At 45.2% G+C, this 27,876-nt stretch overlaps 1 protein-coding gene across 17 annotated transcripts in view; it reads right to left on the bottom strand.

Moving 5' to 3' along the window:
- Positions 1-22,516, bottom strand: part of MAGI1 (membrane associated guanylate kinase, WW and PDZ domain containing 1) — a 758,591-nt gene extending 736,075 nt beyond the window's left edge. For 13 of the 17 annotated variants that reach the window (XM_045289920.1, XM_045289922.1, XM_045289924.1 and 10 more), the window contains exon 1: positions 21,774-22,514. In XM_045289920.1, the coding sequence (XP_045145855.1) occupies positions 21,774-22,086 (313 nt within the window). In that variant the 5' untranslated portion in view covers positions 22,087-22,514. Of the gene's footprint in view, positions 1-21,773 lie in introns of all 17 variants that reach the window. The other 4 variants (XM_045289931.1, XM_045289933.1, XM_045289932.1 and 1 more) reach the window with 1 other exon arrangement.
- Positions 22,517-27,876: the final 5,360 nt, after the last annotated feature.

The following is a 27,876-nucleotide window of genomic DNA, read 5'->3' as shown; positions in this document are numbered from 1 at the left end:
ATTATATGTTCTTTATAGATTCATTATATAATCATGATATATTCTTCTCCAGCACAATTCAAATGCATCCAGTCTTCTCTGCTCTTCCTGACTCACTGTCCAGTGTTCACATTCATAAGAGTAGAGTGAAAATACCATGAATTGAGTTATGTGTACCTTCAGTCTCAAAGGGATATCTTTGCCCTTTAACTTTAAGTAGATCTTGTGCAGCATATTTGCCAAGCAATTCATGGTTTGATTTCTTGACTGTTACTTGCCTAGACATTGACTATGGATCTAAGTAAAATAAAATCCTTGAAAATGTCTATCTTTTCTCTGTTTATCATGATGATGCTTATTGATGAGGTGTGAGAATATGTTTTCTTTACATTGCAGTGTAGTCCACACTGAAGATCTTTGATTTTCAGCAGTGTTTCAAGCCCACCTAGCTTTCAGAGATCAATGTTGTACCTGCATGCGCTCACCTGTCAATGAGCTTTCCACATTCATCTTTCTCCAATCAGCTTCGCAGATTATTTGCTCAACATACAGATTAATTAAGTAAGGTAAAAGGATACAATCCTTAAACTCACATCTCCTCATTTTAAGCCATGTAGTATTGGCTTGCTCTGTTCAAACAACTACCTCTTAGGCTATGTACAGGTTCCCCATGAGCACAAATAAGTGTTCTGGAATTCTCATTCTTTGCAACATTACCCACATTGAAACACAGGTGAACATCTTTCTGGTGTTTTCTGCTTTCAGCCAATATACATTTGATGCCAGCAATGATATCCTTCATTCCACATCCTCTTCTAAATCCAGTTTGAATTTCTGGCATCTCCCTATTAAAATCATTTTTAAATTATCTACAGCAAAATTTTAATTATATGTAATACTAATGATGTTATTCAATAATTTCTGCATTCTAATACATCACTTTTCTCTGGGATGGGCACAAATACGGATCTCTTTGAGTCAGCTAGTTGGCCTCAATCGGAAAGACATCTTGCAAGTTTCTTGGCATAAACCACTGCACTAGTGGTTTTGTTTTTTGAAGCATTTCAGTTAGTATTCTGGCAATTTCTGCAGCCATGTTTGTCACTAATGCCTTCAATGCAGCTTGGACTTTTCCATTCCATCAGTTCTTGATCTTATGATACCTCTTGAAATAGTTGAATGTCAACCAATTCTTTTTGGTAGCGTGACTATATATTCCTTCTATATTATTTTGATGTTTCCTGTATCTTTCAGTATTTTGTCCATAGAATCCTCCAGTATTGAAACTCGAGGCTTTTTTATTTTTTTCTTCAGTTTTTTCAGCTTGAGACCTGCCTTTGGTTCTAACTCCAGGTTATTGCACATTTCATTATAATTCTCATTATAATACTTTATTTTGTCTTCGTGAGCCACTCTTTTAAATCTCCGGTTCAGCTCTTCTTACTTTATCATTTCATTGTAGCTTGCTTTAGTTACTATTCTATCTCTCGTTTTACACACACACACACACACACACACACACACACACACACACACTTCCCTGTTTTGCTTCTCTAAAGAACCCAGCCTAAGGCTAAGATAAAGCTAGGGAAACTTTGTTTTTAAGTGTGTGCTTGTGTACACTAGATGTGCATATCTGACATTGTTAGTGGGTTTTGAAGTCTAGGGCAGAATACCTTTAACCACCACCACCCCATACACACAAACACATAGCATTCTGCATATTTTCCCATCAGTCGCTTTCTGGTACCCCGGTTGCAGGACTGCATGCCTAGTTAACAGCATTTGGCCATGCTCTCCTTCCCCACAGATGACATCCTCTTCTCAGCACCAGCAGGATATTCAGAGCTAGGATCTGAACCTAATGTTCGCAAGGCACTATGTGGCCAGCCAAGCACTGAGTGAGGCCAATCAAAGGAAGGAAGTCCCTGGTCCTAAGATGCTAGCCAGCTCATGGAGCCCTCACTATATATGTACTTGCCATATATATATATTTACATAGTTATATCGTTATATATAACAAAGGAAGCCGTTGTCATCCTTCTCATAAGCTCTTTACATATTTCACTTATTTCAAGTTCAAGATAACCTCGTGAGCTCATTATGATTCTTTTTTCTAATCCGATGAGGAAGCTGAGACATAGAAGAGTTCCGTGGCCAACGCCACACAACTGGTAAGCAGAGGCCCCGGAAGTGAAACAGGTCAGCCCTACCAGAGCCTTTATGCCATCCTCCCTGCCTCGCCTGGACCGCTGTCCTTTTTGGTGGCTACGAATGGGGCAGAAGTCGCCCTAGTGGCACAGTTGTTTCAATGCTCAGCTGTCAACGGTAGGGTTGGTAGTTGGAGCCCATCATCGACTGGACAGGAGAAAGAGATGATAGCCTGCCTATTTCTGCAAACACTACAGCCTTGGAAACCCTAAGGGGTAGTTCCTCTTTGGCCTACAGCAGCGGTTCTCAACCTGTGGAAGCAGCAACAAAAATCATTGTATGGCTACAGCTCACCACAACATGAAGAACTGTATTAAGGGCGCAGCACTAGGAAGGTTGAGAACCTCTGTCCTATCGGGTTGCGAAGAGTGAAAATCAACCCAACAGTGAACAGAGTTCTGTTATTGAGGAATCAGTAATGTGTCTCTATTTCAACTTTCCAACGCCACTGAAAGCTTCTAGCTAAATCTCCTATCTTCCTCAGGTAATTTACATATTTAAAGCACATACCCAACCCAAGATGGCAGCCATTTGGAGTGATTTGTTCATTGATTCATTCTTTCAGCACACCTGCCAGGTGCCAGGAACAGCTTAGCCATAAGAAAATATACAGACCAGAATCCCTCCCTCAAAGGTATTATTTACATTCCAGTGGGCTAGATAATAAATGAAGTCGTTTCAGATGATAAAAGAGTGCTAAGAAAACAAAATAGTGTGATAAAGTAGGAAGTAAGGAAGTAAGTTGATACAATGGTTAATCGCTTGCCAGGCTGCTTAAAAAGGTCAGGTTTGAACCCACCAGTGGCTCTGGGAGAAAAAAGGCCTGGAGATCTATTCCCATAAAGACCAAAGCCTAGAAAACTGCACGGGGCCATTCAGCCCTGTCACTGAGAGTCTCTGAGTCAGAACTGACTCCACAACAGACAACAGCACAGTGCTGCTCATCACTCCACTCGGGGAACACTGGAGTACAAACCGGGAATTTTCAATCTTGGTACTTCTGAAATTGGGGCCAGATAATCCTTGGTAGGGGCTGTGCTGTGCACTGAAGTCATTTTCTACCCACTAGATGCCAGGATGAAGTCCTAGTGGTGAGTGGTTAAGCACTCAGCTGCCATCTGAAAGGTCAATGGTTCAGACCCACCAGCCACTCCAATGGAGAAAGATACGGCAGTCTAGTTCTGTAAAGATTCCCCTGCCATGATGTAGAGTCCCAGTCTCAGTGACCTGGTGTAAGGTTTCCTACACTGTAAATCTTTATGGGAGAAGACCGACCCCTCTTTCTTCCATGGGACTGGTGATGTGGGTTAGATCTACCAACCTTGCAGTTAGCAACCCTACGCCTAACCCACAGCCCCACCAGGGGTCCATTAGAAAGTCTAGGGGGGCAGTTCTAGCTACAGAATTGCTATGAATCAGAATTGATTCAATGGCAACAAGTTTGGTTTGGTGGGTTGCGTCTCACTAACACGTTTCTAGTTGTAACAAGCAAAACTAATTTCACACATAATTGCCAAATCACCCCCAGTTGAACAACATTAATCTGGAACAATATTCAATAGCACAGCTCTGGAACTAGGGCTGCATTAAAATCCTGCCCTGAGGTTAGAAGCACATTAAAATTGCTGCTTACTAGTGATTAAGTTGAGGCAAATTGCTTAACTATGCTAAGACTCAGTTTCTTCACTAGTAAATTGGGTAATATCTAAGTTGTGATGAAAACAGCTAGTTGTGAAGAAAAATATGATAATGCCATAAAAGAGACCAGGCTTACTGGTCAGATAGAGGCTGCTGGGACCCCTAAGGCTATGGTCCTTAGTCACCCTTCAGGCCTAGAACAGAACTGATCCTCGTGTTGGGATAATCACCCATTTAGAACTAACAGGGCAGCCTTTACTCAAGGACAAATATCAGAAGGTTAGGAAAGGAGAAGTAGAAACAGAAGCCCAGACAGGAAGTAGCATAAGTAATCAATGATATATCTGTCAACTAATTCCCATTTTGACTTAGTCCTTTTAACCTGTCTGGTTTCTTACTGGTAACCAAAAGCATTAAGGTGACACAGTGGCTTTACCAGGCAACCTCAAGAGTGAGTTTCCATCCTGAGTTACTCAAGTTGGTATATGAGGTGTACCCCTCCCCCAAAGTGCATTTCCCCCCCAAAAGTTATGTATTTCAGTGTTGTTTTTTTTTACAAAACAACCTTATCACCGTCAAAGTACTCTCCATTATACTTAACTCATTTGTCAAATCTGTGATTCCATTCTTGCAAACAGTTTTCAAACTCATATATTTGGATGACTGACAGCACCTCCCTTGCGTTTTTCTTCACTCCTTCTATGTCTTCCAATCACTGCCCTTTCATGTCCCTCTGCAGTCGAGGAAACAAAAAGAAGTCACATGGAGCACAGTCAAGAGAGTAAAGTGCGTGGGACAAGAAAGTCATGCTGTTTGGGGCCAAAAACTGGCACACTGAGATGGCTCCCTAAGCAGGTGCATTGTCGTGGTAGTAAAACCAACCCCCCTGCCACAAATCAGACCTTTTTTTGTCACACTGTCATGCAATCTTTTCAGAACCTCTAAATAGAAAGATTGATTAACAGTCTGGCCTGGTGGAATGAACTCCAAATGTACTGAGTCACCATTTTTGCCTGTCCGGGAAGTTGACGGATGTCCACAATGCGGTTTGTCATCAATCGACATTTCACCTTTTTTTTTTGGAGGGGAGGGTTACATTTCACCTTTTTTGAAAGGAGAAAACCACTCCCACACTTGAGTTTTTCCCATGGTACTGTCCTTGTAAGCTGTGTTCAACATCACAACAATTTTTGCGGTAATTTTCATAAGCAGGAAACAAATTGTCACAGCCTCACAGTGCTCTTCTAAATTGGCCATCACAAAAAAATGAGGTTCCAGCGAAACTGTTTTACAAAAAAAAAAAAAAATTCACTGTGTCCAGAGAGAACCTTCCCAGGTGACACCACCAGTTGCTCTAACTCAGAGGGAGTTGCTGGATCTGCATCTAGTGGGGGGGAAATGTGTACTACAAAAGCTCCACCCAGCAGGACTTTTCCCGTTTTTTGTGGGGCTACCCCCTCGTATCTACCAAGTCATCCATGGTTTTGGTCCAGGAGACAGAGTGGCCAGCAGGGGAAACATCATCTCCAGTCTCATGAGACAAATCCATTCCTGAAACCTCTTTGGAAGATTATGTGCACTGCAACCCACACGACTTCTTTAAGAAAATGTCATCGTGACGCCATGATTTTTTAAGGGTACAAAGAACACTAAAACAAGACCTGGTTCAAGCTTTCACATTTAGCAGTGTTCTTGCCGTTTCTTCTTGATGGGGCAGCTGGATGTGAATTGGCACCAGGATCTGTAGCCCTCTTCATCCTCTGCCATGGTCTCTGCTCCGTGCTCACGTGGCTACTTAGGTTTCAAATTAGATGAGCTCTATTTGAATACATTTAAAACTCAGCTCCTCAGCCACACTAGCCACATTTCATAATGTGAGGAGGGTTTAAAACACTAATGGGAAAAATGAATTAAAAGATAATGGTATTGTTCCATGAACTTTTTGAAGCTCCCCAGTACACATTCACCAAGTTTTTAGACAATGAGTAATGCACCACACAGATTAGCACATATTTTCATCATCACAGAAAGTTCTGTTGGATAGCACTGTCCTGAAGAAAAAAATGTTCTTTCCTACAGAATCCCCCTTCCATTTTAAAAAGCAAAGGTTCGAGTACAAAGGAAATGACCTTCCACATGTGCATATGCACACATCCAGTATTTACCCCACTAAAGAACTAGAGGCTGAAATCACTCAAATGGTCCTCTCTCTCTTCTTGAGCCCTCCCATCAAACCAATGTCCGCTTGAGTAGAGGGTGTGTGTTGCCATCATTTTTCAGGGATGTGGAATTAAAAAGGTCAGTATGAGAACTTGAGAGCAAGGTGCCTCAAACGGCAGACACTCCAGAATCAGCCAGAAGTTTAAAAAAACAATGTGGATTCACAAGGCCTCGCTTCCAGGATTAGAATTGTGAAGGTCTGGGAAGGCATGTGTTGTTGCTGTTCTTAGATCCCTGGAGTAGATTTTCTGTTCACAGCCACTCCATCTGATAGAGAAGAGCCCAGGAGAATTTTCTAGACTGTAACCTTCCCGTAAGCAGATCCCTAACTTTCTCCCACAGTACGGCTGGGAGGGTTCACACCACCAACCAACCTGTCAGTTAGCAGATGAGCACTTAACTGTTGTGCCACCAGTCCTTCTGGGAAAGGGTCTATTCTTTCCCTAACTAAGGACCCTCTGTGGCTCAGTGGTTAAGCACTTGGCTGCTAACCAAAAGATGGTTGGTTTGAACCCACCCGGCCACACTATGGATGTGACTGCCGTCGGGATGAAGAAAAGGGGGAATCCATTTCCATAAAGATTACAGTTCAGACAATCCTATTGATAACAGTTCTTCTCTGCAATTATGGGGTTGCCAGGCACCAGAATCAACTTGACGGCAACTAAGAACAACTGATGGTTCTGATGACTGACGGTCCTGTGAGCCGTTCTTTGGACTTAGGGCATCAGCCTCCACTGGACAGAGACCTAGAAGCGTGGATAATTAGTGATTAGAATCACTAATGCTGACACTTCTACTCCAGACCGCCTCGCTTGAAAATGCTCCCAGGTAACTCTGGTGAACTTTCCATTCACCCACACCCAATTTGCGGGTCACTGTTCCCAAAGTTGATCATTTTCCAAGCAGCTCTGTCTGCAATCTGTTCCCAGCCATCAGGTGAATGTGAGTACCTGGTAACAGGTGCACCGGGCCCCAAGTTTCCCCTGTAGCCTTTTCAGAACATCTTTTTCCTCAGGAATCCAGGCAGCAGGGTGACTCCCCAAGTTTCTTTAAATCCCATAGATTGGCTCCTGTACCAAGTCTCTCTCCAACAGCCACAAGTAGCTATGTTATCCCCATTCCCTCTTCCTCTCGCAAGCATCTTTCTTGGACATAATTTAGCTTGTAGAGAGGAGCTTGAGCTTCCATTTGCTTAGCTAATGTGTATCAAAACCAGGGTCCCGCTGCTGAAGAACAACACCGGGGCCTTTTTTCCTTGTGGCAGGATTTCCCCACAGATGTACTCATGGCCGCTGAGTCCATTTTGACAACAGAGAACCTACAGGGAGTTTAGGGGGTTGTAAATCTTTAGAGGAGCCCAAGGTCTCAACATTCTCCTTTCAAGGGGCTGATGGGTTTGAACAGCTGACCTTGGAGTTAGCTATCCAGCGCTTATCAACAGCACTACCAGGACTGCTGCCCACAGCGGGAGAAAGCAATCGCTGCAGGCATTTTAGCTTTGCAAGGCCATCCTAATGTTTTGGCTTTCTTTTTTATAAAGAATCACATATTTACAATGTATCAGTATTGAGATAATGCCTCATGCTTTCAAATAAATTTTCATAGAAAGCATGGGGGTGTTTAAACAGGGGTTTTGTTTGCACTGTGACACCATGAGACTCCTTTAAACAAGGCCAAAGCACAGGAATTTTATGGAGGCTCTCCAGGCCTAAAGCACTGTGGAATAGAAACTTTTCCTACTGCATCTTAAGCCTGAGCATCTTAAAGTCGCAGGCAGATGCCAAATCTCCAGTGGAGCTGGGGAACTTCTGAGGGTCCCAAGAGTGATTATCATAATGAAGTGGATTAAGGCAGACAGTAGACTAAGCTCGTAAATGCTCCTGAGTTTTGTCTCAGATCTGATGCACGGTCTTACATACTGGATACTCAAATCTAAAATATGAAATCCTCGATAGCCTACTGGAACGTTCTTCTTTGGTATGGGCACAGGAATGAGGGAGTGAATGAAACAGAAAGAGAACAGAAAGGCAACCCCCATATAAACCTAGCAGAATGTAAACTCTCTATTCCCCTTTTGTTGCCAACTTTTAACAGTTCATTTTATAACGACCTTCCCTTGCTCGGCTCCTTGATACAGAAAAGCTGCATGAACTAAACTTTCCATTGGAATCACCTGTGTCCCTTTCCTTGCGCCGTGTAGTGTATGTGCACCTGGTGCTGGGCATGAATGGGGCCACGTAGAGACAGCCATTATTCAGAGAGGGACGAGGCACAAGATGCGCTGGTTTTCAAGATACAAATCGCACCATGTAACATGAGCACCGATGACCACGTGCCAGTCGGCCTGAAAGGGGAGTCTTGCCCGGCAGCATCCACTTTTGGAGCCTAGGTATGAGTTGAGTTCTGTATACAATGGTGAAACATATGGGGTTGTGAAGGACTTTCTTGTCATATTAAAAAAATCTCAGAGAGACCAATAAATGAGGGGGTGCCCCCCCCCCAGGAAAAAAAACAGAAACATTTTTTCAAAGCCATGTATTTAAATTTTTTTACAAAACAACCTTATCATCTTCAAAGTACTCTCCATTACACTAAATATATTTGTCAAAACTGCGAGTCCATTCTTGGAAACATTTTTCCAACTCATCTGTTTGGATGGCTGAAAGCACCTCCCTCATTTTGTTCTTCACCTTTTCGATGTTGTCAAATCACTGTCCTTTTATGTTCCTCTGTATGTGCAGAAACAAAAAAAAATCGCATGAAAAAAAAAAAAAAAGAAATCGCATGGACCGAGGCCAGGTGAGTAAGGTGCGTGGGGCAAGAGAGGCATGCTGGGGTGTTTTGGGGTTTTTTGGCCAAAAACTGGTGCCTTGAGATGGCGATGTGAGAGCCTCTAAATAGAAGGTTGATTAACTGTCTGACCTGGTGGAACAAACTCCAAGTGCACTATTCCCCTCACATCAAAAAAACAAATGAGCATTGTCTTGATTTTTTATTTCACTTGATGGACTTTTGGGGGGTGAGGTGACGATGGCATGTTCCACTGGCTTGACTGATATTTGGTTTCGGGGTCATACGAATAGCACCATGTCTCCTCACCAGTAATGACCTTGGGGAAAAAAGTCGGGGTCACTTCAGAGCTGTTCTTTCAAAGCACGGCATGTTTCTACTCGATGCTTTTTTCCTGGTCAGTCCGAACCTGAGGCACTAATTTTGCAGCGACCCTTTTCACTCCCAAATCTTCCACTAAAACTTGCTGAACTGAGCTCCAAGAGAGTCCAAATAACTTCCCCGTCTCTTCAATGGCCCATAGTTGGCCTTCGAGCACAAGTACACAAATTTGTCCACATTTTCGTCTATTAGGGAAGTTGACGGACATCCAGAACAAGGTTTGTCATCAATCAACATTTCCCCTTTTTTGAAATGAGAAAACCACTCCTACACTGGAGTTTTTCCCTTAGCGCTATCCTTGTAAGCTGCGTTCAACATCACAACAATTTCTGCGGCATTTTTCCCATGCAGGAAACAAAATTTCAAAGCCACATGCTGTTCTCTTAAATCAACCATCACAAAAAATGAGGTTAGAGCGAAACTACTTTTATGAAAAAATTCACTGTGACCAGAGAGAATTGTCCCAGGTAACGGCACTAGGTGCACTAACTCAGAGCAAGTTGCTTGATGCTCGCCTAGTAGGGAAAAATGTGTATACACACACACACACAGAGGCATTGATGAAAATCTGAATAAAAAGTACAATGTTAACACATCTGTTTCTGTCGGGTTGGGATATGAGCAATGTGTCTACATATTCCTTTTAAATTCCAGTCATTTTCTATTGTATATCATTTAAGTAGGGGAGCAGGGAATTCAACCTTCATAGGAATACACCTAAGCAGCAGAAGCACACACCCTCTATGAATGTGACAGAGTCATACTGGATCACATTATTGTTTGATTCTTCAAAGATTAGAAACTCAAAACTGGTGCATGCTCCACCCCCAGAGGAAGGTATTTTTTTTCACAACATGATCTCAAGTTTTGAATCCTTAACCAAGTCACACCGACTTAAACAGGCTGGAGGAGGGAATAAATATGCTCTCCCTATCAGATGTAAATTCTAACACTTGGCCAAGAATCCCGGTGGTAAAAGACTTACCATGAAGTCCAAGTGATGCCTTCCCCCGTCACATTACATAAGCAATAGGCTCCACCACTGCTCACATCTGGCCAGAATCAGGCCTTTCTAAGACCTCCAGCACAATTAATTCAATATTTTCTCTACAGTTCAAAATGCTACATCCACTGGCAGACAACCATCTTAAATCATCACGGAGAAGTCAGACATATGGCTAAGTATATTTAATATGCCTTAAAAATAAACCACAGATATTCTAGCCAACAAGATCTTAAGTAAGACTTTCTTTAAAAAAAAAAAAAAAGTATTCCTACATGTTATCCCCAAAGGAATGGAATCCAACAGATATTTCTTGAGCACCTACAGAAGGCTGTGATTATAACGAGACATAAGACAGGGAAACTGCTTTCAAGAAACACATAATCCAGTATAGATGGATGGACGGATTTACAATACAAAGCACTCTTGGGGCTCTGGAAATAATGATGTGCATACAAAAGAGGCGAGGAATTAACACTAGTAAGGGAAATCTGACAAAAGAGAAGAAAGCACATATGCAAAATTGCTTGAAAATATGTAGCAGCAGGCGCTGAGTTCTGGCCCTCACAGGCTTTGAGTTGCAATTCTTTTATTTCTGGGCCTATCTTCATGGGAGTTGTATTTTGGTTAATTTTATGCATCAAGCGTGGTTCCAAACACTAGACTAGATGCTGCTTCACAAAGTAATTAATGTAATCACTTTCCACAATGTAATCTAAAGTACTCAATTAGCTGAAAGGGGAGTAATCTGCCTCCCAACTACAAACATATTTTGACAAGTCCACCCAATCTATACTTGTTCTGTTGCCGGGCATACGGATCTTGGGACGCAGCAAGCCTGTAGGGATCTCCATTCTGCCACGATAGGAATGGATTTTGGACTTGTGGTAGGTGTCGTTGAGTTGCTTCAGACTCACGGCGACCCTACGTACCAGAGAGCCAAATAAGGCCAGGGTCTGAGCCGGTCTTCATCAATGCCATGTTTGAGCCCATCGTTGCAGCCACTGAGGCAAGTCATCTTATTAAAGGTCCTCCTCTTTTTCACGGGCCTCCGTCCTGTGCCCAGCATGATTCCCTTCTCCAGGGACCGGTTCCTCTTGATAATAGGACCAAAGTGTATGAGACAAAGTCTTGCCATCCACCCTTCTAAGGAGCATTCTGGATGTACTTCTTTGAAACAGATGTTTGTTCCACTGTTAGTCCATGGTAGATACTTTATTCTTTGCCATCATAATGCAAATTTGTCAATTCTTCCGCATTCTTCCTTATCCATTGTCTAGTTTTCATTTGTATATGACATGAGTAAAAATACAATGGCTTGGTCCAAGTGTACCTTAAATCCTCAAAATGGCATCTTTGTTGTTTAACACTTTAAAGTATATGGACTTGCCAGCCCCTACTCATGTGAGCCAATTCCTAGACTAATTTTCCTGTTTGTCTATCTGTTTGAGTTCTAATTTATGTGTACAATGACAAAACAAGTGGGGTTATGAAGGATTTTCTTGTCATATTAAAAAACCCATAAAGAGCTAAATATAAAATCATTCATTCCTTTATTTGTAAGGCTACACATTTCACAGTAATGTTTTGCCTATGTGAAATGTCTCACTAGTCATAACTCACCTCTTTGGCTCCTAGAGGTTTGACCTCTGACAGGGTGAGCTCTAGAGGTTTCCAACCTACTTGGGTGAACGAATCCAGTCTTGGACTTTTAACAAAGAGGCATCTGAAGCATGCAGAAAAATAAAACCCTTCTCGGGTCTGTGCTTGGTACTGGGTTGAATTCTCAACTTGGAAAGTTCTCCAGGGAACTGTGTCCCACAATCTCCATCTCTCAAGAGGCCCTTTCCTCTCTTTCAAGTATTTTCATACAGAAAGCGAGCAATAACAGAAGTCAATATTTACTGAGCACACACTATGTCACTGTGTCAGGCCCCGTGCCATAGGGTTCACAGAACTCATCTCATTTGACTTCCCCAATAGACTCTAGGTGCTAAGTATTATAAGTATCATATACACACACACACACAGTTTTCAACCAAGAAAACTCAGGTACAAAGAGGCAAAATATCTTGTGACCCAGCTAATAAGTGGAACAGTCTGACTTCTAATCCACGCCAATTTGGATCTAATACCAGCAAACCTACAGCACATCAAAAAACTGGTCTTTGTAGACTATGATACAGGCAGCATTGCAGCCTATTGACATTGTGTCTAGCAATAATTGTGAAACACGGCTTACACTCAGGGTATAATCGCCTTTTAATTGCACCATCATGTCACTGTCCATACGGAGAGCCTAGAATCTTGCCTCATAATGGGCTAAAAGATTAACCTTATTGTGGGAAACATAATTGTGACCCATTCCAGGTGCACACAAATTCCTCCATCCACAATAATGGCACAGCAATACCTTCACCATGAATACGCAACTTTCCTGCATAGCTCATTCCTGTGAGACTTGAGACGGCAGCCCAGAAAAGTCCTACACAGAAAAGCTGGTGCCAGAAGGCCCATTCACCGTGCTGTGAAGGGTGAGCCTTGGCGCAGATCCCCGTCACTCTGGGCAGGATGCTGCTCTAAATCTGTGATACCCCTAAGGCCTATTGAAGCAGGCCAACAGGGGTCATTGTTGACAGGAATATGTCTGCAGCCATCAGTTAAGCTCGGTTGAGCTCCAGCCATCAGACGCTAAACTGTAGACACCTACCAAGTTTAATTTGATTTATCAAACATTACATAAATCTTCAGAGCTTTTCAAATGCCAGACTTTTTAGTGGCACCTGAGCTCAGGCGAGATTTCAGGTCACAAATCTACAATGGACGATCCAGCAGTTACTCACATGCTTTAGCAACGAAGTACTAGGCGCTCTTCTTGGCATAGGGGATATAGTGACGCAACAAAACAAGCAACAGCCCTGCCCACCGGGGACTCATATTCTAGGGGAGGGACAAGTAAAATCAATCAACTTAGTGATTGAAAATGGCCCCCAGACCATGGAGAAAAATCAAGCGAGGAAGGGGAAATAAGGCACGATGGCATGTAAATAATGTGACCAGGGAGACCCTCACGGAGAAAGTGGACATTTGAGAAAGACTTAAAGTTGGCTAGGGAGCAAGACTTTCAGACAGCTACGCAAGGGCTTGCAGGTGACTGTTGTTGGGTGGCATCCAGTCACTTACAGCTCCCCAAGACCCATGTAGCAGGGCAGAGCTGTCCCTTAGGGTTTTCCAGGCTGTCATATTTATGGACGAAGATCGAAAGATCTTTTTCCAGAAGTGCCACTAAGTGGGTTCAAACTGCTAATCTTTCAATTAACAGCCTAGTGCATAACCAATGTGCCACCAAGCTTCCTTACAGGGGACAGATGGGGAGAGGAAACCAACGTTATAGCCCAGATCACATATGGGGCAGCCGGGACGGAGGGGGAGGGGGGCGCCGCACACACACTTATGAGTTAAGTTTTAGACTTCAACTTTCAAGTTAGGTGTGGTAGTTACATAAGCTCGTGTCAACTTGAGGATATTAAGAGTGAAGGGGTGGAGTCAAGCCTGTCAATCAGGTCACAGCCGGATGATACCTCCTTGTGGGTGTGACCTTCTCATGAGGATACTGGGAACTTCCTCTCCCTGGAGGAGGGCCACCTCTCTCTCTGCCTTGGTCTTCCTGTGGACAAGCCATGTGTAGCTACGCTGATACCTGAGCGAGCCATGCCAGGCACATACCACCACTGGATCCACACAACTCTGCACCCACCAACCTGTGACGTCCCTGCATCCTTTAGCATTGCATGTGGCTGTGGAAATCTAAAGAGTGATTTATGGATGAGTATTGGACTTAAAGACTGGTATCAGGCTTAAAGACTTGAGCTGAACTGGGCTGGGATGTTTGCGTGATAAAAACCCAGTCTAACACACTGAGATAGGGAGTACACAAATGATTATAAATAATGGAATAGTCCATTCTTTAATTACTTAGCTATAAAGAGAAGATTATTATTTAATCATAAGACATTCCTCAAATTACATTTTCTAATTTTGCCACAAGCCGTCACAGAAGAAAGTCTAAGCAGAGCTGACATCCAGAACACTTTGGACCCTAAAAGGCAGGAATAGAATGATCGGTTTGTTCTTGTCATCAAAGGATGGAAACATGCAAACGACCTCACCAGAAATAGCCTATCGATTCAGACATCCATAGGGGCGCAGAACAGCAAAGCACTGGTGTTTACCACAGATTTTCCAAGGCCACAGATCTCACATGGGAACTGCACACACACAGGCAGTAAGGCAGTAACCTACTTTTTCAGGACGTGAATGTCAGCCCTTAACGAATTTGACAGCCTTTATTCTCAGTGTATACAAAATCAGTATATCCTGTTACACGTATAGAGAAATTCAAGGGAAGAATCCCTAACATCAGAGACTGGTGTTTTGCATTAAATAACCATAGCTTATAAAGCAACATCCTTCCTATAAACCCTAGTGGTAAGGAGATGTCAGAATGTTTTCTCTTGTAAACCATGTTAATTCCCTTTGGTGGATATCATCAATTCTGCCACCCGAAACTGGCTGGGTAATGAATGCCAGCATACGAATTGAGCCAACTGTACGCCATTGCATCTTAAGGTCAAGATCATCTATTTTTAAGCAACACAACCAATAGTAAAGGGTGGACACAGGAACAATGGACAAGCTGGGTTGTCTGTCCTTGTCTTCCTTTCCCTCAAAGTGGTGGGGAGTTCCACACTGTGACCTAAAAATATTGCATGGACAGGGGGTCTTCTGGCATGAAGGACAAAAAGAGAAACTGATTTTTTTAGAAAAGACTAAAAAATTATTACAAATGACAGAGACACAAAACGTAATTTGTGTTAAAAGGGAGTACTGAAACCAAACTTCTTTCTGTAGAAAATATCTCGTTTCCTGTAGGCCAGAAATACTGTACATGGGGACAATGCTGTAGGAGAGTGGAGGGGGAATGCCATTTGGGAACACTGACACAAAGCAGGCCCCGCATCAATGTCACACAGAAAGTCCCTCAACGCCACCCCACCTGCCGAACATCTGCAATCTCACGTTTAGAGACTCACTTCTTAGAGTTTGGTTGGGACCGACTGTAGACATATTTAATAGAACCCAGTAGACCTGGTCAGTCATTTATACCCCAGTATGGTAGCACAGTGGTTACTCATTGGGTTGCTAAACTCAAGGTTAGCAGTTTGAAACCACCAGCTGCTCTGCAAGAGAAAGATGAGGCTTTCTGCTCCCTAAAGAGTTATGGTCTTGGAGTCAGAGTTGACTTGATAGCAGTTCAGTTCTTTTCTTTCTTTCTTTTATTTTTAAAAATCAATTATTAGACCCAGGGACAGAACTGATGGTCAGAAACCTGGTGATCAGAAGCAAAAACTTTGGGATCCCAACAAAGTAGCTGTCAAAAGTAAGGAAAGGGAACAGTAGAAGGATGTTACATGTGGCCTAATTTACATCTGTCATCTGAGTCAGAGTGGAAGAGCAATAAAAGGATGATATAGTCCCCCAAATTCATTCACTCACCCAACACTTGGCCAGGTGCTATTTTCCCCCCTAAAAGCGCCTTGGTGGTGTGGGGGTTAAGTGCTGAACTCTGCACCAATCAAGAATGTCAGTGGTTCTTACCCACCTGCAGCCCTGCTTCAGTAAACATTGCCATCAAGTTGGCATCAACTGATTCCAAAACTTATAGTGACCCTATCCATGGCTTCCAAAGCTTTGTAAATCTTTCTCAGGACAGACAGCCTCATCTTTCTCCCATAGAGCAGCTGGTGGGTTTGAACCCTTGACGTTACAGTTAGCAGTCCAAGGCTTACCCAACAGTGCCCACCTCTTCTCCATAAATTTTATAGCCTTGGGATAGTTCTACTGGGGCCTACAGAGTCACTCACTATAAGTAGGAATCCTACTCCATAGTAGTAGGTTTATCTTACCAAAGACCTAACCTTGGAGTGACCCTGGAGGGCAGACTAGGACTGCCACTCCCGTAGGGTTTCTGAGGCGCTAAAGCAGTGGTTCTCAACCTTCCTAATGCCGCGACCCTTTCATACAGTTCCTCATGTTGTGGTGACCATCCAACCATAAAATTATTTTCGTTGCTACTTCATAACTGAAATTTTGCTACTGTTATGAATCAGGCGACCCCTGTGAATGGGTTGTTCAACCCCCAAAGGGGTCGCGACCCACAGGTTGAGAACCACTGCTCTAAAGCTTTATGGGAGCAGACTGCCACATCTTTGTCCCACAGAGCAGCTGTTCCCACTACTGACCTTTTGGCTAGCAGCCAACCACTTAACTACTGTATCACCAGGGTTCCTTGGGTACTATTTTTGGTATTAGGAAATCAAGGATGAGATGAGAGACAAGTTTGTTTTCATTGCCTTGGGAAGGCTGACAGACAATGAAGAAGCAGCAGCAGATAATAGGAGATGGTAATGAGGCTGTGAAGACACAACAAACAGGACAAAGGGCTCCCCTGTGACTCAAGGAGCTATTTGGGACTTGGTCTGCTGTGTGATGGGGCTCACTCCTTACTGGCTCGGTCCAAAGCCAAAGCCAAACTCACTGCCGTCCAGTTGATTCTGATTTATAGTGACCCTATAGAACAGAGTAACTTTCTATGGAAGTAGGAAGCCCCATCTTCTCCCAAAGAGAGGCTCGCTGTTTTGAACTGCTGGCCTTGCCTTTACCAGCCCAATGAGTAAACACTATATCACCGTGGCTCAGTAGAACCAACTATATATTGCTTCCTAACTCCAGTTATGCTACAAACCAGGGCTCATACGGAGAACCAGATGGTAAGCATTTAGCAACACACCATTAGGGGATCAATGAGGTGATCTGAGGAAACTGCAAGGAGAGGAGCCAACCTCAGGATCATAGGGGTGGGGGGTACACATAAGGGGATGGAGGAGTCCACTGGTGGAGGAAGCAGAAACTCCAATGCAGGAATTCAAGGGAAACCAAGCAAGAGAAGACAGTGTTTGAATATGAGAATGGAATGACATAAATCCCAACCGGTCAAAGCAGACATCAACAAAACCAAACAATGACAACAAAACATGAGAAGTATATCCAATTGCACGGAGCCCCCATGCCCTGATTAGAAGGAGGGAAGGTTTGGTGGTGGTGTTTGGGTTCCTAAATTGTCCCCGTTGCTGTTTCCATTCTTTAAAAAAAAATGTTGGGAGCTTGGTTTGAGTTTCTGGGTAATTTGCAAAACCACAAAATTCACCTACAAAAATATGTCAGCATGACCTATAATGCACCAGTTCCGGAAATGACAATCACACGAGTTTAGATCTTTGGTGTCTGGGTTATTCATGGAATCGCAACATTTCGGGAGTGCAGAGGCCTGGAAGGGGCACACCCACTTATCTTTGGCAGAAGTAATTGAGGCCCAGAGGAGGTGTCTTGCAGAGATGACAGCACCAGCTGGCAGGGCTTGTCCTCATGTCACCTGCCTCATTTGATGGTATATTCACAGTTCCAATGGGTCTCAAAATTGACAAGGCATCAGGACCACCTGAAGGACTTCTTAAAGCACCCCACAAGCTCCATCCTCTAGTTTCTGAGTCAGTAAGGCTGGGACAGGGCACAGGTATTCCATCTTAGCAAGCTTCCAGGAGATGCTAATGCCACTCATTTAGGAACCACACTTTATGACCCACAGTCCTAGGAACTGACTGCGATCAGGGGTTTTGGAATCAGAAACCTGGTGATCCAATCAAACTGAGCTCCAGCTCTACTTCTGCCACCTGTTGTTTGACCCTTGGGAAAGTTACCGCAAACCCTCTGACCCCTGTTTCCAACACCTGAGCCCCCTGTGTCGTAAGAACTGAGCCCTGGCAACACAGGGGCTCAGCACTACACTGCTAACCTTGGAATTCACCCAGCAGCTCCATGGGGGAAAGATGTCTCGGTCTGCTCTGCACAGGTCATAGCCGAGAAAACCCTGTGAGACAGCGCTACTCTGTCTCACCAGGTCACTATTCAACGGCATTTAACAACAGACTAGACATAAAACATTTGTTTAACAAAGGTCCTGGTTAGTGCTTAATAAAGACTTGCTAGTTGGGCTGCTTACCCACATGGTCAGCAGTTCGAAACCACCAGATGCTCCTGGAGAAAAGAGGAGGCTTTCTACTCCTATTAAGAGGTACAGTCTCGGACACCCACAAGGGCAATTCTACTCTGTCCCATAGGGTTCCTGTGAATAGGAATCCACGTGATGACAGTGAGTTTGAGTTTCCAAAACTAAATCTTTACAGGACCAGACAGACAGCCTCATCTTCTTCCTGAGGAACAGCTGGTGGGTTTGAACTTCTGACCTGTTGGTTAGCAGCTCAATGCATAGCCCAATGACTAAAATTCAAAAGACAGATCAGCAACAGAATGGCAAAGATGTAGCAACAGAAGATTTATAGCTGCTTTACTCATAACCAAAGCCTAAATGTCCCCAAATAATAAAATGGATAAAGAAACCGCTATATCTATATGATAGAGTACTACTCAACAATTAAAAAAAAATCTCCCTAACATTTTGATAATCAAAAAAAAAAAAACCACACAAAAGATTATAGTCTGCATTATTTTTGTTTGCATTCTATGAAAGAAATCACAATAGTATTTGCCTCGGGAGTGGAGGGGAGAATTTAGGGGTAATGGACATGAGAGATATTTCTGGGGCAATGGAAATGGACCGTACTTGATTAGAATGATGAGATAGCACAGGTGTAGCCATTTGTCAAAACTCAACAAACTATATATACACTTAAGATCTGTGTGTGTGTGTGTGTGTGTGCAGGTAGGTAGTCTTCTGAAAAAGGACAGCCTTCTCCATTTAAAATGAATCCACTCTAACCATGCAGATTCGTTCAGCTTGTTTCCTTCACAATCCAACCCTGATTCTACAGCCATTTGCTATACTATTTTGGCTCATACATCTTTCCAGAAGAGCTGCCATGAAATAGAAACAGCAGAATCTTCTTGCACAAGAAGACCATGTCGCTTCTATGCAGACGGTCTCTGGGGCGACCCACGTTGCTGGCATGGCTAACTCGAGGTGTGGGCAATACAGAAATAACATCTTTCTTTGCCACATACCAAGAATGAGCATAAGGCATAGGAACAATTGTGAAGCTGGCACGGGACTGTGCAGTGTTACCTTCTGTTGTGCAGAGGGTCGCTGTGGGTCAGAGGCGACTCAATGCCACTTAACAACAACAAGAATGAGCCTATCTGATCTGATTAAGACACAGTAACGAAGTCACAGCAAAGTGTCACATCATTTAAACCATATTCTCCACATGAACGAGGGGACAGAAGACTGGCGAAGTGGTTTCCAATGCTGTCGTCACTGGAAATGGAGACATAGGAAGAGCTAACTGTTGCCTGTGTCATTATCATCTGTAGCAGCTTCCATGTGTGAGTGAATTCCAGGTCATTTGGAAGGGCTTCCCGGACAACATTTTTATTCTACTTCATGACAAAGACACTTACACACACCCAAACCTGCTGCGAACATTGTTCTGGGCACAGAATAGTCCCGAGTCACTATAGTTCCCCTTGGACTGAGTCCCAAACCCACCTGATTATCTCACCAGCCCTGCCTAATGAGGCCATCCCGGGTGATGTCTCCTGGCTCTTTGATCACTAGTGAAAGGAGGAAGCCTAGCTTCGTGCAATATTTTGTACACTGGAAACAAGTTCCCATGGTTCCACTGGACACCACTAGATGGTCAGACACCCCTGCCTGTCCCTCTGCTACCCCTTTCTTCAAAATGCCCCTAAACCAAGACCAGTGGCTGTTGTTTTCTCAACAATTCTATCAAGAATTGATTATAATAACCCAGGTCCCTGGTGACAAGTACTAACCTACCCAAATCCAATTCAAACACATTAACAATTCTGTTTTATTGATCATTTCGCATGTGTCAGGCACTGGCCTGGGGCACACTATTTCCCTGCAGTGAGCTTACGAGCTGGGAGAGGAGGGAAGGGACCCAATTCAGAGCTCTAACTGAATCTGAAAACCACAAGGTATACTATACAGTAAGGGAGCCCAGAGGAGGGATTTGTTCGGCCTGGCAGGGAGCAGAGAGGCTTCCTGGGGAAGGTATTCACATTGAGTTGAGGACAAATGATCAAAGCTTTCCAAAGCTACTGGAAGGTGGAGCTCCTGCTCTGGTCTCCCTTTCCCTTGCATCTGGAACACACCTGCTTCCAAAAGAAGCCTGACCGGTCCTTCTTTCCTCTGACACATTCCTCCAGCTGCTATCCACTGGCAGATGCATGTTGGGGACTCTTCACCATGCTCAACAATGCCACCTCCTTTAGCACTGGCAAGGAGAGAGCTGCATCATGGGCTTTGGTCTCACAGGGACGTCTTTAAGAGACTCCAGCCGTCTCTCGGGCTGATGTTGAGACTTCCACTTGCCTGCATCAAAGCAACAAGCAAGTCCCACCAACATCCCTCCAATCAAAAGCGTCTTCCACCCTTTGATAAATGGACTCCTTTTCTACTGCCAACTGAAAGAACAATCTGGCCCATTCCCTGAAGCAAATCAGCCTCTCCAGTCCCTGAGAGTCGTGGCCCCATCTCCTTCCCACTCCTCGGTGCTCAAGTTCGGCAGTTCAAGTCAGGCTGTTGGGAGCCATAGGACCTTTGGCGAGTGGCTTAACCAATCAGTCCCGGTTTCCTTTATCTGTCAAATGGGGTTTATAAGAGCAACTCACTTAAAACTGTACATCAGAATGAAATCTTACAAATATAGCAGTGCCCAGAGCCCTTCGCCTTATAAACATCAATGAATAGCAGCTATCATGATCATGATCATGACGACATCGTACAACTAGGCTAAATTTGAGCGAAGAATGAAATTCCGACGCTCCCACCCCTCCCGGCAAGCACAGGGCCACCCGGCGGAGACACATGCGTCATCGGCTGTGGGGTGAATGCAGGATCTTCAAGCGGCTGACATAGGAACCGCCAGGCGGTCATACCGGAGGCAGCTCCCAGGAGGTGGGGGGTGGGGGGGGTGAAGTTAAATTTCTGGTAGAGGCTTCTCTCCCGCACACCCACTTTCCAGACGGGAAATAAACAAGTGGCGGAAGAACATCAGCAGTGGCGCCCCAGTCAACCCTTCCCCGAGGAGCTGGACAAGTGTCCACCTTTGTCCCTGCCTCAGTACCCCAACTCTCCTCGGGGCACAGGCCAGATGGAGCTGCACTAAGCGGCCGAGAGAGCAGGCTGGCAAACGAGGCTCAGGATAAGTGACCCCCAGGTCCCCGCGCACACCCGCCCAGACCCCTCTTCCAAACGCAGGTGGACAAACCACCTTCAATCTCGCAACAACTTCGGGGGGCAGGTGGGAGTCCCGCGCCCGGGCGCACAGTCCCAACTTCCCCTCTAGGCTGCACCGCCACCAAGAAAGCGGGAAATCCAGGTTCGAGGGACACCCCGCAGGCCTCGCGGTTTGCTGGGGGCGCCCCCCAGAGGCGCGCCTCGGCTTACCTTGTCTGACGGCTTTGAAGGTGACGGCCTCCTTGCAGCTGTCGATGACTCCTAGCACGTCATAGCGGGGCAGGCCGGCCACTCGGACCCCCTGCACCTCCAGAAGCAGCTCCCCTTCGCCCAGCCTCGGGCCCTCGCCGCCGCCGCCGCCGCCTCCGGGAAGCCCAGCCGCCTCCGCTCCGACGTACGGAAACTCTCCGTTCTCCGCTCCCCCCAGCACCGTCACCCCCAGGTCGCCCTGGGGACCCCGCTTCACGGTGCATTCGTGAACCCTACTGGTCCAGTGATTCTTCTTCTGGATCACTTTCGACATGATGAGGTGTTCCCTTCCTCCAGAAAAGAAGATGCAAGGCGAGACAGGTGCCCCCCCCAGCACAAGCCCCCGAGCCTCCGCCGGTTCATAGGCGAGCCATCGCCTCCCGGATAGCGCGACGGGAGAGAAAGTTGGCAGCCTCGCTCCCCTGCACACACTCGCGCACTCAAGCCATCATAAAACAAACTTTCCGGGCTTCCCCCCGAGCCCTGCACGGGCGCCCGCGAGCTTTGTTTGCATTCCGGAGCCTCCCGGTGCACGTTCCGGCGTCCGACCGCGCTCGCCCGGACCAAAGTCCACTCCACGGCGCTCGGGGGATTTTTTTCCTTCCTTCCTTCCTTCCTTTCTTGCCTTTTAGAAATACGGAGTCTCCTCTTTGCCTCCCGCCCTGGCGCTCGCGTTTCCTCGCCGGCGGGCTGGTCCTGAGGGTGAGCGAAACCCCTGCTGGCCCAGTTGCTGGGAGCCCTGGAGACGCGGTTGCGGAGGGTGGGGGGGCGGGGAGCAGCGGGAAAGAGGAAAGTGCCCGCGGCCCCTTTAAGCAGATACAAAGACTCAGCTTGTTTTGTTACAGTTCATTCTATTCCGCGCCGCGGAGCGCAGCGGCCGGCGAGAGGAGACGCGCGCGCATGCGCCCGGAGGCCGCCGGCCGTCCAGCCCGCCCCACCCCTCCCTCCCTGAGAGATTCCAACGTGCTTCCCGACGGGTCCTAAAGCCGACCTCATGTAGACCGTGACCAACTACCCCCTTTCTCTGCACACACCCCTCTCACACGCCTTTGCTTTCGGAGGGGCTTTGACCCTACAGATCCGTTTAGGGGTGGGCGGTGGGGGCGCACGTGCTTCACTGCAACTGTGTGCACATTTTAAAACAATCTGACTTCGGGATTTTAAAACCATTTCAAACAGGTGGGGGTTGGGAACACACACACACACACACACACACACACACACACATCCTGGCGCTGGCCCTCACGCTGGCCCTAAGCCACCTACCGCCCTCAGCCAGAGGCAGGCCAGGTTCTCCGGCTCCTAGCCTCCTGGGTCCGTCCGCGTCCTCCGCCCCCCACCCCCCCGCCCTAGCTCCAGGCCACATTTTTCTGTAAACCCCAGAGACCCACCGGGAGGCGCAACCCCGGCGCCTCGCCCACCCAGCGCCAGGGTGGCGGGTTCTGCTGGGAGGGTGGGCTGGTGGCTTTGCAACCTCTGGGGAGTGGAACGGCAGAGGTCCCAAGGCCCCCGGATCCCTTTGAGCCTCACACGCCCATATAGGGACACTCGCGCCCTTCAAGTTTGGGGTTAACTAGTTAGGACACAGGGAAATGTATAAGGGCTTCCAAAAGTTCATGGGAAAGCAGAATTAAAAGATAGTGGGATTTTTCCACGAACTTTTGGAAGTCCCCTCTACAGGCGAGGGAGAGCCGCTAAACGGATAGCAGGTCCGGCATTCTTCCATTAAATGAGGCATAGTTTCTAAACAGCCTTTCCAGAAAAAGACTTCTGGAATCTGTGTGCCCTGGGTTGAAGTTCCTGGCGGAAGTCTAGGGACCCGCCCCAAGGCCAGGAGATTAAAATCGCCACCAGGTTGGAGAAGGACAGGGCGTACCCTCCGGGGCGTAGGCGCAGCCGCACCTCTCGGAATGCAGAATTTGCAGCCCCTGGGTCTGGGACACCTCCTGCACCGCCCTGGGGCGTGGTGGCAGTGCTCCTGTCTGGCCGGGAGTGAGCTCAGGGGTCACACACCGAAAACAACAACCTCACAGGAAATATGCCCTATCCCACGCTACAATTGGCCTGGTCGGTAAAGAATCTCCCAAGCAGTTTCTTTTTCTTAATATTAATTTATAACCTGCTTGTTCATCTTCAAGGAGCCCTGGTGCTTAGCTTCGGGCTGCTAACTGTAAGATATGCAGTTCAAATCCACCAGCAAGGAGAAAGACTGGGCTTTCTAGTTACAGTCTTGGAAACTCACAGGGACAATTCTACCTTGTCTTATCTATAAGGTCGCTATAGACTGGCTGGCAGTGGGTTGGGTTTGGATTTGCTCATGTGTAGTCACAGGAGAGATTCCAAATGCTAGATAAGAGAGCTGCATGACAGGAATCACAAAAGGTCTTAAGCCTTAGGGGTCGTGTTGAAAGTTGGGCTCTGGTGGTTAGGTTTTCACTGAACATCTGTGTGACCAGACAAGTACTGTGCCCTCTCAGAGGGAAGCTAACAGCAAGGTGTGCGGTTCAAACGCACTAGCAGCACCATGGGAGAAAAATGAGGCTTTTTACCTCCGTTAAGAGTTGCAGGTTGGAAACCCACAGAGGTAGTTCTACCTTGTCCTACAGGGTTGTCATGAATCAGAATTCGCTCTATGGCAGTGAGTTTAGGTTTGTGTTCTTTGGCTGTTGTGTTTTTGTTTTGGTGGGGGCTTGTCCACACTTATAAAGATTTACTGCCTCAAAACCCTACTTGGTCAATTTGAGGGAGGATCAGCTGATGGCAGTTGTCGGTTTGGAAAAACAAGTAAAACACTAGTTTTTACACAGAGAATGTGTTCAGATTTTAGGCCAAGCAACCCAGTGTTGTTTTTATTATTTTAAAAACTAATTTATTTTTTTAACCCCGTGTTGTCTTAATAGGCAACCTACAGCAATCATTTTACACACCAGTTGACTTCCATTTCCTTCTTTAATGTCCACAGGATTTAATGGTAAGTCTTGGTCTTGGTGATTGTCGCCCATCTAACCGTGGAGTTTGTAAAGCAGCCCCTCTCTGGGCAGGATTCCTTCCTGCTCTGCAAGCTCCTTTCTCCAATGGAGGAGAAACGACTGTTTCTGTGAGGCTTCTGGGATGGTTTACCACCGTTCTTGATTCTCAATGCTGAAAGAATTCACGTGGCAGAAGCACTTTTGTAAATCCAAGTAACTTTTATGAGGGAAAGGGAAGTTTCCGGGTAGTACAGTCTCAGATAGTACATGCTATCTCTGGAAAGTGTACAAGGCCGCCTGGCAGGCCATGGGAGAGGTCACAACTGAAAATGGCCACTTCAGGGGAACTGGAAAAACCACCTGGGAAATGGCTGTTAAGAGGAGTTCACAGAACTGAAAAGAGGAGTCCCGGAACCAAAAAAGAAGAGCGAGTTTGAACCCTGAGAGTGCATGTGCACACTCCACATCCGGGAGAGACTCCACCCTCCCACCTGCAAGGGAGCACCTGTCTGTGCTATTTAGCAACTCCTATCCCCACTTGGGGTGGGGAGCGTGGTTGAGGGTATTGGCATATCCTAGTGGCTAAGTTCAGGCGCACCTGTGACATGATGTCACTGGTGCCTAGTGTGTGTATGCCCAGGCTAACCTTCACCTTTGTCTAGGTGACCTTGGTCTAAACATGTGTACCTTTGGATTGTCCCCATAGGTGTCTACTGTGTGCCTGATTTCTTTCCAACCCCTTTGTTGGGACATGACCAGCTAAATTTTGTTTAACATAGGCATTCTATCCCTATTCTTCCTACCTATCATTTCCACCCTGGAAATATCCCTCTTCAGAGCAGCTGATATTACCTAGGAAGTGTATATCCCTGCACATATCAGACAGGAAGGCCACTCACTCAAACATGCTATGCCAGGACACCACAGTAGTGGTACACATCCCACCCACCATCTACCAAGCCTGGGCTGTTTGAATGTCTCACCCACTATAATGGCACCTATTGGGCATAAGAGCTGTGAATTCAGAGGGGTCTCAAGGCCCCCCACTAGGAAAAGATGGGTTCAACTTGCTGCTTGAGGGTCCCCCAAGCCCAGGCAGGCAATCTGCACCTTCCTGCCACCATGGCCCACTGGCAACAGTGCTACCCACAGCAATACCAACCAGTGCCTGGGCTGTGCCAGCCCCATGCACAGCACCAGCACTCTTCACCCATATCCTGCCCAGTGGACCTGGGCAGGGTCAGCTACAGGGAACTTCACTGCTCTCAACCTGGCCAACATTGCCCTAATGTAAGGTGAGCAGACATCCCACTTTGGGCGGGACAGTCCCGATTTTTAACAATTTGTCCCGCGTCCCGTGGCATTTTTAAAAAGTCCTGATTTTTGGAAAGAATGCACGACAAGCTAGGGAACGGCAGAAGAGTGGGAAGGGAATATATGGCATTCGGCTGCCATGTGGCTATTTCGCCAGGATATGAGTTTTATATTATTTTTGTTAATTTTATAATGTTAAACTTTAATAACAAATAATTGTTGAGAACTGCTTATCAAAGTTCGCATTGTTGATCAGTTATTAGAACTTGACCACCATTGTTTGGACTTAATGAACAATATATAATACATAAAGAACAATACATAAATACATAAATTTTCTTGAATTTAGCAGACAGTACTGGAATGATGTGCAAAAACCATTCGATCATATTACTCAAAATTTCCTATATAGTAATATTTCCAAAAATGATCTTTTTAATGAGGTATTGTTATTAAAAATATATATTGATGAGGAAAAGGTTAGATCTTGGGCATCAGCGAAAATCACAATAGAGAACAAATGGTTAGAAATATTTCATCATTTTGAAACAAACCATGTTCCATACAATAATGCACTAAAAATTGTGGAATACGCGCTGTCCTTACCAGGAACTAATGCTGCGACTAAACGCGTTTTTTTCTATGGTAAATAAAGTGTGGACATCAGAAAATCCACAATTAAGTGTTCAGACTTTGAAAACCGTTTTATGTGTGGAAATATAATTTAACAAATTCTTGTGAAAATTTTCATGACCTTTTAAACAATGACAGCAATCTACTAAAAAAATTCACTCAATGAGAAATATGCCAAAGAATAAAATAATTTTTAAATATATTATATTTGTAAATTATACTTATGTTGAAATTAAAAATATATATTAGAATACTATTTTTGCATTCTATGAAAATTTTTGTTGCTCTATATAGACCAAATTTTTAATCAAGAACCACCCCACCCCCACCCCCCAGTCAATGGTGTCCCGCTTTACCAATGTTAAAATCTGGTCACCTTACCCTAAAGCAAGCATACCCCATCAATTGTTTATTTTCTGATTCCCTAGTTACTACCAAACTGGGTCCATGACTTTTTGACCATGACTTATACCTTTATTATACAAATATGACCAAAAGTAACATTTCCAGACTATTATATGAGGTTGAGCAAAGCCAAAATTCACTTCCAGTGATGCTAGGAGACATATACAGTGTAGGCAGAGCATGCATGACATGCCAGAACTTTAGCATAATGTTGCCATTTCTGCCCATTATAGTAACCAAATGCCCTGAACCCAATAGAACAGAGTAGAACTGCCCTGGTGTGGTTCTGAGAGTGTAACTCTTCTCGGGAATCGACAGCCTCATTTTCTCCCTAAATGCTGATGTTGTAGTATGCCACCAGGGTTCCTCTGAGTGTTATACAAGGGGCTTCAAAACTTTGTGGGGGTGGGTGGGGGGTGGAGGCTTAATTCCATTTTTCCATTAACTTTTTCAAATCTGGTATGTACACATGTGTTACTTATATGGATATGCTGTGAGTCCAGATTGACTCGGTGGCAGTGAGTTTGGTTTGGTTTGGTTTGGGTTTGTTTTTGTTTTTTTTCCTATTTGATTAACGAGTATGATAACCGCACAAGGTCCTTGGGAATAGTACATGAGAGAATACTTGTACAGTGTTCTGCTTGCAAGATTAAAAGTTATAAAGCATATAATAAAAGCATGCTGTATTATTATTATTATTACTCATATTGGGGAAGAAAAAGCAAATATGGAATTTCAGGTTA

The sequence above is a fragment of the Echinops telfairi genome, unplaced genomic scaffold (genome assembly GCF_000313985.2).
Source record: "Echinops telfairi isolate 266 unplaced genomic scaffold, ASM31398v2 ScPeMD7_31;HRSCAF=116, whole genome shotgun sequence".
Classification (NCBI taxonomy): domain Eukaryota; kingdom Metazoa; phylum Chordata; class Mammalia; order Afrosoricida; family Tenrecidae; genus Echinops; species Echinops telfairi.
The sequence above is the reverse complement of the archived record's forward strand: the minus strand, read 5'-3'. Positions and strand labels throughout refer to the sequence as shown.